Raw genomic sequence first — 12,543 nt, 5'->3', positions numbered from 1 at the left:
GGTTACCCTGTGAACAAGTGGTATTGCCTCTTCTCTACCCATTTGGTTCCCTTCTCTGCAAAATAGCCCCCAAGAAAGCAAAATTCCTCTGAGCAGAGTGCTCAAGGAATGCAGTGCAGAGGGTTGGAGGATCCTAGCAGGTGATACTTTGGAGCTGTGACTGGCTGAAGTGCTCATCCCCATTCTAAAGAGGCTCCGATTCACTCTTCCCTGAGTTACTCTTAGACTCGCAGACAGGCCAATACCATTGCTTTTCCTCTCCTTTGACTCTGTAGACATTGGCCTTCTTTATGATCACACAGTAGTCACTTCCCATCAGTGCAACAGAATTGAGTATATTCTAGCTTTTTGAGCAATGTCAAGGACTTTTTATTGGGGTTTAAGTGATGCCCTCACCCACACATTGTCAGACTAGGCTATCCCCCAAGATGGGCCAATCTCATCTTACATGTAATGGCTATTATGAGAGGGTGATTTTTTCCCTGACCTTGTCCCTAAGCCCAAGACAGACAACTGGATAAGCGTTTGAATTGTCCTCTGCCTGAATGATACCATGTACTTCCTTCTCTTGTAACTATATCTTTACTTTCTTTTCTGTTTGTCCAGGGCTCAGAAAAAACTCTGCTGTAGTCTAGAAGACTTGAGAAGTGAATCTGTGGATAAGGTCAGCTCATCAAGCTATCCAGAAAAATTACTGGGTACTTTGGGCCCAGCACAGTGGAGGGATATACAGGCGAGGTCCTGGTCCCTACCTTACAGAGGCTTTCCTAAAGTTGCTGGGGAGGCAGAAATTACATGAACATTTTGAGAAAACCAGCGAGGTATGGCCCAAGGCATCCTAAATGCAGGGCAAGTAGGAAATACTGCCTGGAGTTGATGAGAGAATATATTGAAGTGGACAAAGTCTTGGTTAGAGTCCAGTGGGCACAGACAGGGTTTGGGAGATGGTAGGGGACAGAAGGAAATAAGGTCAGAGCCCAGAGTCAGATCAAGCCAGAGAAGATCTTGAATACTGGCTCTGTCCCCCCAGGGCACTTGGTGGCATTGCAGAGATTTTGAATGAAGAAGTAATGTGGATAAAGGAGATGATCGCAGGAGTAAGGTATTGGATAATTTAGAAGATTGGAGAGGGAGCTGTTGTAAGAGTCTAGAAAGATACAAGGAGGATTTTGCGGCATCTTATATGAGAGTAGCCCTTGTACATGTGGGTGGACCCAGTGCTGGAGAGGAGGGGTTCGCAGGCTCTTGAGCTTAGCTGTTACAGACCAAGGGATTCTGCCCTGACAGCCTTCAGTGAGCCCATGCTGCACACCATCCCTTGGTCTCCAGCAATATGCCAGCCTCCCTGATGATACAATAGAGAATCATAAAGGCTGGAGTAGGCAGGAGCCATGGGCTTATTCGGTGGTATTTCTTCCCCTTTTCATATTGCTGGCAACTGCCCAGGATATCTGTCCATGGAGTTGGACAGGGACCTGAGTTTCCTGCCATGGATGGGGATTACCTGACATGAGGATGGGGAGGGAGTGGATGAACCTTCCAGATTGTTTTTCTTTTTTCTTTTGATTTTTTTGCTGGCCGGTACAAGGATTGAACCCTGGACCTTGGAGTTATCAGCACCACGTGCTAGCCAGCCGAGCTAACCGGGCAGCCAGTCTTTCAGATTTAAGCATTCAGGTGGTCCTGAGTGGTTGCTGTTTGTGACTCACATGGCTCTCTTTTTCTCCACATGATTGAAATTCCTCTGGTCGCTCCACAGTGTGTCGATGGGAACCAGCTCTCCCCAGTGGTAGAACCCAAGGTACGCTAGCTTCATGTCCCTGTCACCTATATGTGGTTGCACTGTTTTTGTTTACCGAGTTATCGCTTTTGTAGCCTTAAAATAGTTAGCCATAAGGGGTAAGAAGGCCAGGGGAAAGACAAAACTCCACCCACCCATTTTGTTTTTATGTGCACCAGATGTATAATATGCTTTCACTGCCATTATCTATGGGATAGGATTTATTATTATCACCTCCATTTTATAGTCTGAGAGAAATTAATCTCTAAAAAAGCAATCCAGATTTAATCACTGGGAAGGGATGTTATGATCTCGGTGCAGTTAGAAGAGTATGACAGCTCTCATCCTTTTTGTGCTGATAATGTCATGGTTAAAAACATGGGACTACACTTAGTCCCCCTTTGATGAACAAGCCATGTTATAAAAATTGCATTAGAACCGATTTCCTCCTAGGAAGCCTGCTGTGGAAGAGGATTAAGGTTCTAGGTCAGCGTACAAATGTTGAGCCCATGATAAACTGAAGTTTCATATAATTAGCATGATCTTAGCCACACCCAGCCACCACTTATAACATTACATGGGAAATGCACTGTGAGGCCAATGGCATGTTCCTTCTCTGTCTTCTGCCTCCACGTTCAGATGACATATGGGGCCTCACTGCTTGCTGACTTCTGTGTAGGACGATCGTTTAATTTTTTCACATCAGTATGTTAGAATGGACCATCTCTGCCCTTCCAACTCTGTGTAAGAGGAAGATCCTTTTTTGCACCTTCGCATCTATGTAAGGGGCTTCTCTGCAGTTCCATATATGTAGCAGTCGGGGCTTCAATTGGGCAGCAATTCCTTGGGCCATCTGAACTATATAGTAAAAGTCTTCTGCCTGCTCCCCTGTCCAGGTGCCCTAGACACACAGTCCCCTGAGCCTGGGGTTCATGTGTCCCTTGGTAAATTGAATTTCTTCCTATGGATACTGCTCTGTTACATCTTTCACTCTGCAGTCACCCCCCCGCTCTTTGGCCTCACAGAGGTCATTCACAGATGTTTCTAAAGCGTATCTGTAAGTGACCACCTGCTAGGCTCAATCTTTGAGACACTGACTTGATTACCAAGAAATAGGGTGATCTGGGACTATTTAAGAAGAAAAAATATTCTGGGTTAAAAGATTAATTCTTATACCACTTTGACCGTAATCAGAATCCTGTGCAACCTCAGTTAGTTCAACATGGCCACCCCTTCCTCCCCCTCCACACACCCCATTATCCTACCCAGGACCATTCCACAGGTGTGAGAATCTTTCTGCAGCATCCCCTAACCTTGGTGTCTGGCCCTTGCTTTCTGTGACTGAGCTCATTACATTGTAAGACTCCCTTGTATTCTTTTCCAGGTCTGTCTGTTAGACATGTCTTCTGAGCTTCCCTAGAATGTGCATCCACTGACTCTGGCTCTCCGTGGGGAGCTCATGGAATAAGTCAATGGCCCCTACTCCTGACAGCTCTAGAATTTAATTCCTCAAGCACTCTCTGAGTGCTCTGTTCTCTGACATCCCCTTCTCATTTGCATGGACCACAAGCATTGAGAGTTCCTCAGTCTTCCTGGGATCAGCACTAGTTTCTCAGTGTGCCCTGGACAGATCTGAGCATGATATTCTCAGTGTATTGATCTGGGGACTGTTCTCCTGTATTGCTGTCCCTCTAGGGCCTGGGCATGTGATATTTTCTGTGCTTCTGTTTATCTACTGTCTACTGTGTGCTAGACCCTGTGCATGTATTATTTCACATCAAACCTGAGGCAGTGATTGTTATTCCCTACTTAGAAATGATAAAACAGAGGTTCTGTGAGGTTAAAGAGAAAGCTTTGCCTGAGTCAGTCTGATTCAAAGCCTGGGCTCTTTCCACTCTGGCGTGCTGCCTCTCTGTTCTAATGTAAAGCAGCTGGGTAATCAATTCTACACTGCTCCCTTGGCTGGGGTTTCTATTCCCCCATCGTCAGGGTTATTCTTCTTGCAAATGGAAGAACAGAATTGGAGGTGAGCAATCCTGTTTCCTCCTGTCATGTCTTAAGATTGTACTACCTTCTGCAGCAGTGAGTCATTCCTTCTCGGCCTGAACAGAGTCCAGAGAGCCCTTTGCACTGCCCTTGGTTCTTTTGCTATCTTTCCTACAGGTCTGAGCTGCCTTTTGAACCCTGTACTTGGGTTAGATGCATGTTTTCCTTGCATCTCAGCTCCTCAGAGCACTCCCCAAGTGGCCTACATCATGTCCTTGGCTGTTCTGCCCTGTCTTGGGAGACATGTGTCATGACACACCAGAAACCTGTTTTTAAGAGCCCTTCCCCTCTCATATTTCCCAGGTCTGGCTGTGTGTCAGAATAATCTGAGATGCTCGTTAAAAATACAGACTCCTGGGGTGCACTTCCATAGGGCTGATTCATGGGAACAGGGAGGAACCTGGGAATTCATACCAGTGCTCCAGGTGATTATGAAGCAAGCAGTCGGTGCATGAATGAGCATTGGAAACTGTTGGTCTTGATCATGTCCGATCATGTCCAACCTCTACCTCATGGGTCATCACCAACTTGAAAATCTCATGGTCCTTTTCTCTCAAGATTCTAATGACTTCTATTTCACCAACCAGTTCTTTTAGAATTATTAAGAATTTAGTCCCCTTTTCCCATATCTCTCCTTTCTGAGCTTATTTATAGGGTGTTGTATTCAATGTACAATGAATGAATTAAATTTCAAACAGTATCTAGGACATATGTTCATAAGCAAACTGAATTCAGAAATGCATTGGACACTTGGCTTTTCAGAAGGTGTCTGCATCACAGGGTCTGCCATTGCTGTTCTGACTTAACTAGTCTTGAAATCTGTTTTGTCTTTCATGTTATTTTTCTTCTAGGTCCAATCAAATAATCCACTTGATTCCCTCAGTGATGTTGCTTCAATTTTTCTATTCTTTTATTCTCACTCTCACAATGCATTCCACTTTGTTTCCCTCAGATTTGAAGATTTAAGGACCGTTATATGATTCTTGACCAAATTAATGCTGTTCTTCTTCTTTTAATCTGCTTGTTTCTTTAGGATCCTTTCCATGGCCGGGATTCAAACACAAGCTGCACCTCTTGTACACTTGGACCCTACATTCCTAAGGAGCTGGCCTGTTGCCCTCTGGCCCATTTTCTGTTATCTCCCCCAAGCATGTGTGTGTGTGCACACGTGTGTGTATGTGTATGTGTGTATGTGTATGTATGAGAAAGAGCACTAGGTAGCTTTTATTAGAATTCCAGTTTATATATTCAAACAGCTCAAAGGGTCATTCATGGCGGTTACTTCATTAAGCCCCTGAGCACTAGGCCAGGTAGCGAAGGTCCCCTTTGCACACGTCCACTGCCTGCTTAGAGGTAGTGCGATCAGTCCTGGGTTTGGGCTTGACTCTGTTACCTGGGAAGCTTTCAGGAGCCACGCCCAATGGAGAGGCGGCCAGATCAACTCCCACCGCCTCCCAGCCTGACCCCACAGGGAGCAGCCTGCTGATGCTGAGTGAGTGTCCAGCCCCTGGGCTGGTGGCCTCTGGAGCAGCGTCCTTGGCCCTACAATTATTGTACGAGATGCCTGCACCTGCACCATAGCCTGTGATTGGAGAATGGTGGGGGTGCGTACTGGAACAATTTGTACCTCAGGGTGGTCCCACTTCCAGAGGCTCCCTGTCTGGGCAAGATGTTTCCTAAGGTAAACACCTAAGAGCCCAAGAAAACCAAAGTGTGTATGTGACATACTTCTTTCCCGCTGTTACTCCTACCCCATTTTCCCTCTTCTTCCATGTCCCCTCTCTGGAGCCGCTTCCTGTCCTTTCCAGCATTCCTCATTCCTTACCTCTTAGACACCCCTTCCCCCTTTCCTGTCCCTCATCTTCCGTCCTCTGTCATTCTGATCTTCTCTCTCCTGTCTCTGCCTTCCCCCTGCAGCCTTCCTCTTCCCCACAGGATGATAGTATGTGCTTCTCCAAGTGAGAGCATTTCCTTAGGCAAATGGAGTCAGTAGCCAGTGGGCAAGGATATCAGTCCACAGGTATCCTTTTGGTGGTTAGGACCTGAGACCACAGAGGTATTTGCTGCTTTTCAGCCAAAATAGGCCATCTTTACCCAACAGCAGCAGCAGATTCACTGGGGCCCAGGAAGGAACATTCTGGTCTTGGCAGAGTTCTCCCTCCCCCTGACTCCTCAGCTCCTGCTATTCACTGGGCCAACCCATGTGTGGGCTATCTGAGGATCACTCCTGCCCTTGGCTGCAGGAGTTCCAGATAAGCCCTATGCGTGAGTGTGTCCGGTGACACTCAGACTGGACTCACAGCAGCTTGGGGTTATTCTAGTCTGAGCTGCAAGTGGGTGGCGTACCCAGCCTCTGCTGCTCTCCCTCTCCTGCCCATGTGTGGACACCTCAGCCTGCCTGGAAGAGGCACTGGGAGCATTTGGTCTCCTCACGTGAGGCTGTGTCTCAATGCCCTTAGCCTGTGGGCTGAGCTCAGTCACCACTTACCCCAAGTCTCTTCCTGGGATTATTTTTCTTTCTGTTTGAGTTTTTCTCTCTTGCTTGATGACACTCTTTTGTTTATTTCTTTGCTTTCCCATAACCCTGTTGGGCTGGACTTTGGCCTCTCTTGTTTCTTCATGTGGCTTCTCTGCTTCTTGGTTGGCTGGAGATCGTGGCCGGAGTGTCAGTGCCCCCGTATTAGGTACTGTACCTGTTCCAGGTGAGGTGGAGAGTGAGAATGCCTTTGTTTCCCCACCCTGATACCTCCCCCTACCAAACTCTGAGCTTTGGTAGGTTCCCTCCTGCCCACCTTCCTGCTTCTGCCTCTGAGAGAACAAGCTCCTTGTTGGAATAATCCACGTACTTGGGCCCCAAGCCCTTAGAATTTGAAGACATTCACTCACCCAGATTTGAAACATTGAGCTCACTAATTCCTCAGAGAGGAAGGCTGGAGGGTGCCTGAGCTCCTGCTGGTCTCTGGGGTCTCAGTGTGGAGATCTGCCCTGAATGCAGAGCTGGGCAGATTCTCCAGACTCCCACATGGGATGGCCCAAGCTTGGGGGAGAAGAGTTCCAAAGGTCATGTTTCTTACTCTCATTCACACATCTTTTCATTCTTTCAACCTCAGGAGACACAGAAAGTGGCTGGGACGACACTGCCATGGTCAATGACCTCTCATCCACGTCTTCGGGCACTGAGTCCAGTCCTCAGTCTCCTCTGACGCCAGATGGTAAACGGAGCCCCAAAGGCATCAAGAAATTCTGGGGCAAGTAAGTTGGTGGTTTTGATCGTGTAATTATAATGCTTGGAATTGATTTTCTTCTGGACTGAGAAGAGTTCTTGTAAACCCCTGGTCTATTAGACATTGGAACAGCAGTAAAAACAGAGTGATTCTATTTAAAGAGAAGTATTTGAGTTATTTTTCAGGGCCCAGAGAAGAAGTATGAAAGGCACCCATTAAATACAGCTAGTTGCCTTCCATGTCATTCATTCTAGGCATCTGTCTGTCCCACACACCCTGAGCACATTCTCTGCAGTTTACATAACGTGGGCTTTGGGACAGACACAGATGAGACTGGATTCTTCCTTCGTAGGGGTCAATCTGTGTCTTAAGTCTTTGAAGACAGAAAACTGAGTACTTGCTGGTCCAGCAGATTCAGTCTGTGAAATGAGGCAGAAACTGGGGCCTCCTATAGGCATCAGCCTTCACCTTGACCCCCATGGGGAGTGGCCTAAGTCCCGGAGGCAGGATTAGAATTGGGGCTTGAGACTGGCTAACAAACTGTCACAGGTTGTGATCCTTGATCTCTGGGGAGGCCTTGGGGAGCAGTGCCACCCAGAGTCCCAGGTCTGGCCTGCATGGCCCTGCAAAGGAGGGGGTGTGCCCTGACAGTCTCTTTCTGGATTCCTCTCCATGCAGAATCCGAAGAACTCAGTCAGGAAATTTCAACACTGACACACCAGGCATGGCAGAGTTTCGACGAGGTGGGCTCCGGGCTACCGCCGGGCCAAGACTTTCTAGGACAAGAGACTCCAAGGGACAGAAAAGGTAAGGCTCCCTCCAATCCATCTACAAAGAGCTGTAAGGGATCTTGACCAGGACAGAGTGGGGAGAAGGGGCTTCGGTTGTCCCAGAGCCTCCAGAGATAGAAGGCAGGAGTCCTTAGTGCAGAGCTTCTCAATGTGTCTGTTTGACACATGTAGATATGCTCGTGCTTATAGGTACACTGAGGTAAATGCAAGAGGCTCCACACAGCTGGAGGTGGCCCTTGGGCCCTGAGCACCCCAATATTCTGCTCACCTATAAATCACCAGCAGCTTTGCACACTGGATTGAGAGGCTCTGGTGCAGCCATTAAGAACACAGATTCTAGAATCCCAGACCTGGAATCTCTGTTCAACTGTTTCCTAGCAGTGAGTGCTAAGGCAAGTCATCTAATGTCTCTATTCCTCCATTTCCTCATTTGTAAAGCAGAGGTGAAAAACAAGTATTTTATTAAAAAGTTCTTATGAGGATTACACAAGATACTGCACATCTAACCCAAGCAGCAGCTGTATGCCATTCAAGGGCCAGCATCCTGTAGGTATATTTAGGAAAGAAAGCATGTCTCTTACCTGCCTCTGGGTCACCCTTCCTTCCACACAGACTCTGCCAAAGGGTGTTGATGGAGAGGCCACTTCTGCCATTATCCCTCACAATTCCATTTACCCTTTACCGAAGGGTGTTAACTAGACATTGCAAAGGGATGTGTGGTGTTGGAATAAAAATGGTATGTTTCACATGACTGTTCCCATCTTGCTCTGATAAAAAAGCACAGAAGACACTTAACTTTTCCAGAGGTGTCCCTGGTGGACACCCTCCAGTTACTAGCTTTACCCCCCTTGCTTTAGATCTCTCTGCTCTGAGAGGAGTGTCCCCTTCACACCAGCGCAGGTGAATCTTTACTCCCATGTTTTGAGGAAACTCCTTGGCATATCCTGTGCTCCCATCAGGCAGTCCCTAAAATACCTCATCTCTAGCAGAATGTCTCCTAAAGTTACCAAGATAAGTAATTCTGGGGGCCTTCTGCAGGATTGGACTGTGAGATTTTAAAACTTACCAAAAGTTGGAAAGTAAGATTTAACTGTCTTTAATCCCTTGGAGATTGTCATGCACTGGTGGAAAGTACAGATAATTACTGGATAAGGTATGCCCAACTGAAATATTAGTTTTCAGAAATGATAAAATCTAGAGTCCAATTAAGGTAGAAGAGCATTTCCCTAAATGCATCATATTGTTCACAGACCTGCATCCCTTGTGGAAGGGAGCCATAGATTTTTTTTGTGCATGGATTGCCACCTCAGGTTTTGAGGCTTGGCAAGGTCCTCCTGATGTATGAGACACAGGACCATTCTAGATTTATTTATGCTTTCATGGTTATCCCCAGAACTATGTTTATACTCCAGGTGCCTTGAAAAGACAAGGGACAATGGATAGACTTCTTGTACATGCTGCCCCCAGGATCAAGGAGGGTGAAGTTCACACTTCTAATCACAAATGTAAAAGCTCAGTGAACTTTTAGAGGCCAGAGAATCCAAGGACATAGTCTGAGAAGTCAAAGACCAATTCAGAGCCATTAGTGAGCCAAAGCAAGCTTACCTATCTGAGGGTACTTCAAAAAGTTTGTGGAACAATCAAATTGAAAGATAATAGTGAAGTATGCTCATATATTCCATAATTAGGTATTCTAATTTACTTAACAGTTTTCTTAATTTAGGCATTATTGTTTCTGATTTTTCTAAGATAAAAAAAATAAAGCTACAGTAAGCTTGAGTGATTAATCTTTGTTCTAATTCTGGCTTTTAAGGATTGATTCCAGAAGGGAAATCACTGGGTCAGGGTATAAGAACCTTCCTAAGACCCACAGGCATCTTTCCTAGAGTAGGACTGCATGCATGCTTAGGGATCCCACTTGCATTTAGCCAGTCACTGTAGGGTATGGGGTAACCAGTGTCAGGCACTTGCTCTGCCAAAGGAAAAAGCTGCCTTTCCAGACACAGGGCTGCTTTGTTTGAATGCCTTTGTGCTTTGTTAACCATAACTGGATGATAAATGAATAAGAATGAAGAAGTCCTGATGAGATTGTTATGTTTAACAGAGTAGTGCTTGTGGTAACAAAAGTTAATTTGCTGGAGGAAAAAAAGACATTTATATCTTAAGCAGAAATTTGATATAAATTACATGCTAATATCCTCTTGTATTTATAGTTTAGAGATATTTAGGTATAGCCTTAAAAAAATGCTGTCACTCTCAGATTATGCAAGAACAAATTTTCTTGTCTCTTCCTCCCCAGGTAAGGTTTTACTGATTTATATCCCAATCAGCACTGCTATACAGAGTGCCCGTTATTGTATAGCCTTAAAAAATGCTGTCACTCTCAGATTATGCAAGAACAAATTTTATTGTCTCTTCCACCCCAGGTAAGGTTTTACTGATTTATATCCCAATCAGCACTGCTATACAGAGTGCCCGTTATATACCCCCATCCTCGTCAGTATTAAGTATTCAAAATTTTTCTTTCTTTAAATTTCTCCACTTTTATAGCCCTCCTCAAAATTACACTTTTATTGTTAATTTAGTTTTTCTGTCACTTTAATTCTTCTTTTGTAAATTGTCTGCAATTTTTGCCCATTTTTATTTAATTATTAATGTCTTTCTTATAGATTCCTGCCTGTTCTTTGTATGTTAAAATATTAAGCCATGTCTAAAAATTGTGACAAAGTATTTTTAGGTTTGTGGAAGAATTTTACTTTTGTTTCTGATACTTTGATATATGGAATTTTTATATTTACGTATAAAAACTGTGTTTGAATATAGTGTTTAGAGATTTATTTAATTTATTTTAAAATTTTTATTGAATCATAATTGATTATACATATTCATATAATTGATTATACATGTCAACATATGTTGATCAAATCAATATTACTAGCACATATATATTGTTACAAATTGTCCTTATTCTTTATGCCCCTTTTCCAATCTCTCCCCCTCCCCCTCTAATTACCCTAGATTTCTTCTCTCCTTCTGAAAGAGTGATAGTTACTCTGTGGATTTGTTGCCTAGATGTTTTGTCCAATGCTGAGAGGTGTGTTCAGGTCCTCCAATATTATCATAGAGCAGATACTTCTTCTATCACTCTGAAATGGGCTTTGTGGAGAGAAACATCCTCTTCTTTTCTTTGGTCTCTTCTGGTGACTCTCCTTGTGTCAATGCACTCCAGTGGCTGGCAGACCATCTGCACGGTGGTTGTGGCATCTAGTCGTTTTCACGGTGGCTGTGGTGTGCCACCTCCATGGAGGTGATGTTTTTGGCATGCTCCTTCGTGCTGGCGGTGTGCCTTGTTATGGGAAGGGGGTCCGGTCCCCTACTCCATGCCTCAGTACCCCGGGCAGGGCCGGGACGAATATTTTGTCCTTTGCTTACTTCTAAAATGGAGGAACTTCCTGTGGGAACCAGTACTTGAGCTGTGTGGTTGAGCTAAATTGCTGCTTTGCTGCTGTTTCCCTAGGGAAGGCTTTTTGTGCAGCTCAGGTTTTAATGGTTCTCTTTATAAATATTATAGATACTTCCCATTCTCCAGAGACCTGGTGCACCTTGGTTGTGTAGAAACACTGGTCTGGGCCTGAGTCTTTTCATCAAGCTGCACCCCATGCAGTTCTGTATTCCTGACCAGTCTCCTCTGAGTGGTCCTGTACTGACTGGGGTGCAGATCAGCTGTCCTTGCTGTGCCCCAGTGTTCCCCCAGTGGGCCCGTCTTCCCCACTGCTCCTGCTCCAAACACTTCCTGTGGGATAGGCTGTGCACTGGTCCCTTGTGATGACTCACTGGCCTCTGAGTGGCTCCTTTTTTTCAGTTGTTGTGGGTCCACAGGAACCCTATTAGTGGTCTTGCTGGCCTGGGCCAAGGCCCTCTTCTCCCCTGCTGCCTCCAAGCAACTTCATCCGAACAGCACAGCTGTGGCAAATAAGGGCACAGCTGTGTCTTTTGCCAGCTCCTGCTCCATGTGCTCAGCAGCTCCAGCCTTAAAGTGGCCATGGCTCAATATGATTGGAGTTGTCTATCACTCTGAAATGGGCTTTGTGGAGAGAGACATCCTCTTCTTTTCTTTGGTCTCTTCTGGTGACTCTCCTTGTGTCAATGCACTCCAGTGGCTGGCAGACCATCTGCATGGTGGTTGTGGCATCTAGTCGTTTTCACGGTGGCTGTGGTGTGCCACCTCCATGGAGGTGATGTTTTTGACATGCTCCTTCGTGCTGGCGGTGTGCCTTGTTATGGGAAGGGGGTCCGGTCCCCTACTCCATGCCTCAGTACCCCAGGCAGGGCCGGGACGAATATTTTGTCCTTTGCTTACTTCTAAAATGGAGGAACTTCCTGTGGGAACCAGTACTTGAGCTGTGTGGTTGAGCTAAATTGCTGCTTTGCTGCTGTTTCCCTAGGGAAGGCTTTTTGTGCAGCTCAGGTTTTAATGGTTCTCTTTATAGATATTATAGATACTTCCCATTCTCCAGAGACCTGGTGCACCTCGGTTGTGTAGAAACACTGGTCTGGGCCTGAGTCTTTTCATCAAACTGCACCCCATGCAGTTCTGCATTCCTGACCAGTCTCCTCTGAGTGATCCTGCACTGATCGAGGGGTGGATCAGCTGTCCTTGCTGTGTCCCTGTGTTCTCCCAGTGGGCCTGTCTCCCCCACTG

At 45.8% G+C, this 12,543-nt stretch overlaps 1 protein-coding gene across 1 annotated transcript in view; it reads left to right on the top strand.

Moving 5' to 3' along the window:
- The window catches only part of PPFIBP2 (PTPRF interacting protein, binding protein 2 (liprin beta 2)), a 146,238-nt gene that overhangs the window by 123,200 nt on the left and 10,495 nt on the right, over positions 1-12,543 (top strand). Inside the window, exons 13-17 of the mRNA XM_008572467.1 lie at positions 607-664; positions 1,760-1,801; positions 5,228-5,318; positions 6,937-7,078; positions 7,729-7,857. Coding sequence (XP_008570689.1) covers positions 607-664; positions 1,760-1,801; positions 5,228-5,318; positions 6,937-7,078; positions 7,729-7,857 — 462 coding nt within the window. The remainder of the gene's footprint in view (positions 1-606; positions 665-1,759; positions 1,802-5,227; positions 5,319-6,936; positions 7,079-7,728; positions 7,858-12,543) is intronic.

Source organism: Galeopterus variegatus, unplaced genomic scaffold (assembly GCF_000696425.1).
Source record: "Galeopterus variegatus unplaced genomic scaffold, G_variegatus-3.0.2 Scaffold788, whole genome shotgun sequence".
NCBI lineage: Eukaryota > Metazoa > Chordata > Mammalia > Dermoptera > Cynocephalidae > Galeopterus > Galeopterus variegatus.
Note: the sequence above shows the minus strand (reverse complement) of the source record. Positions and strands in the feature narration are given on the sequence as shown.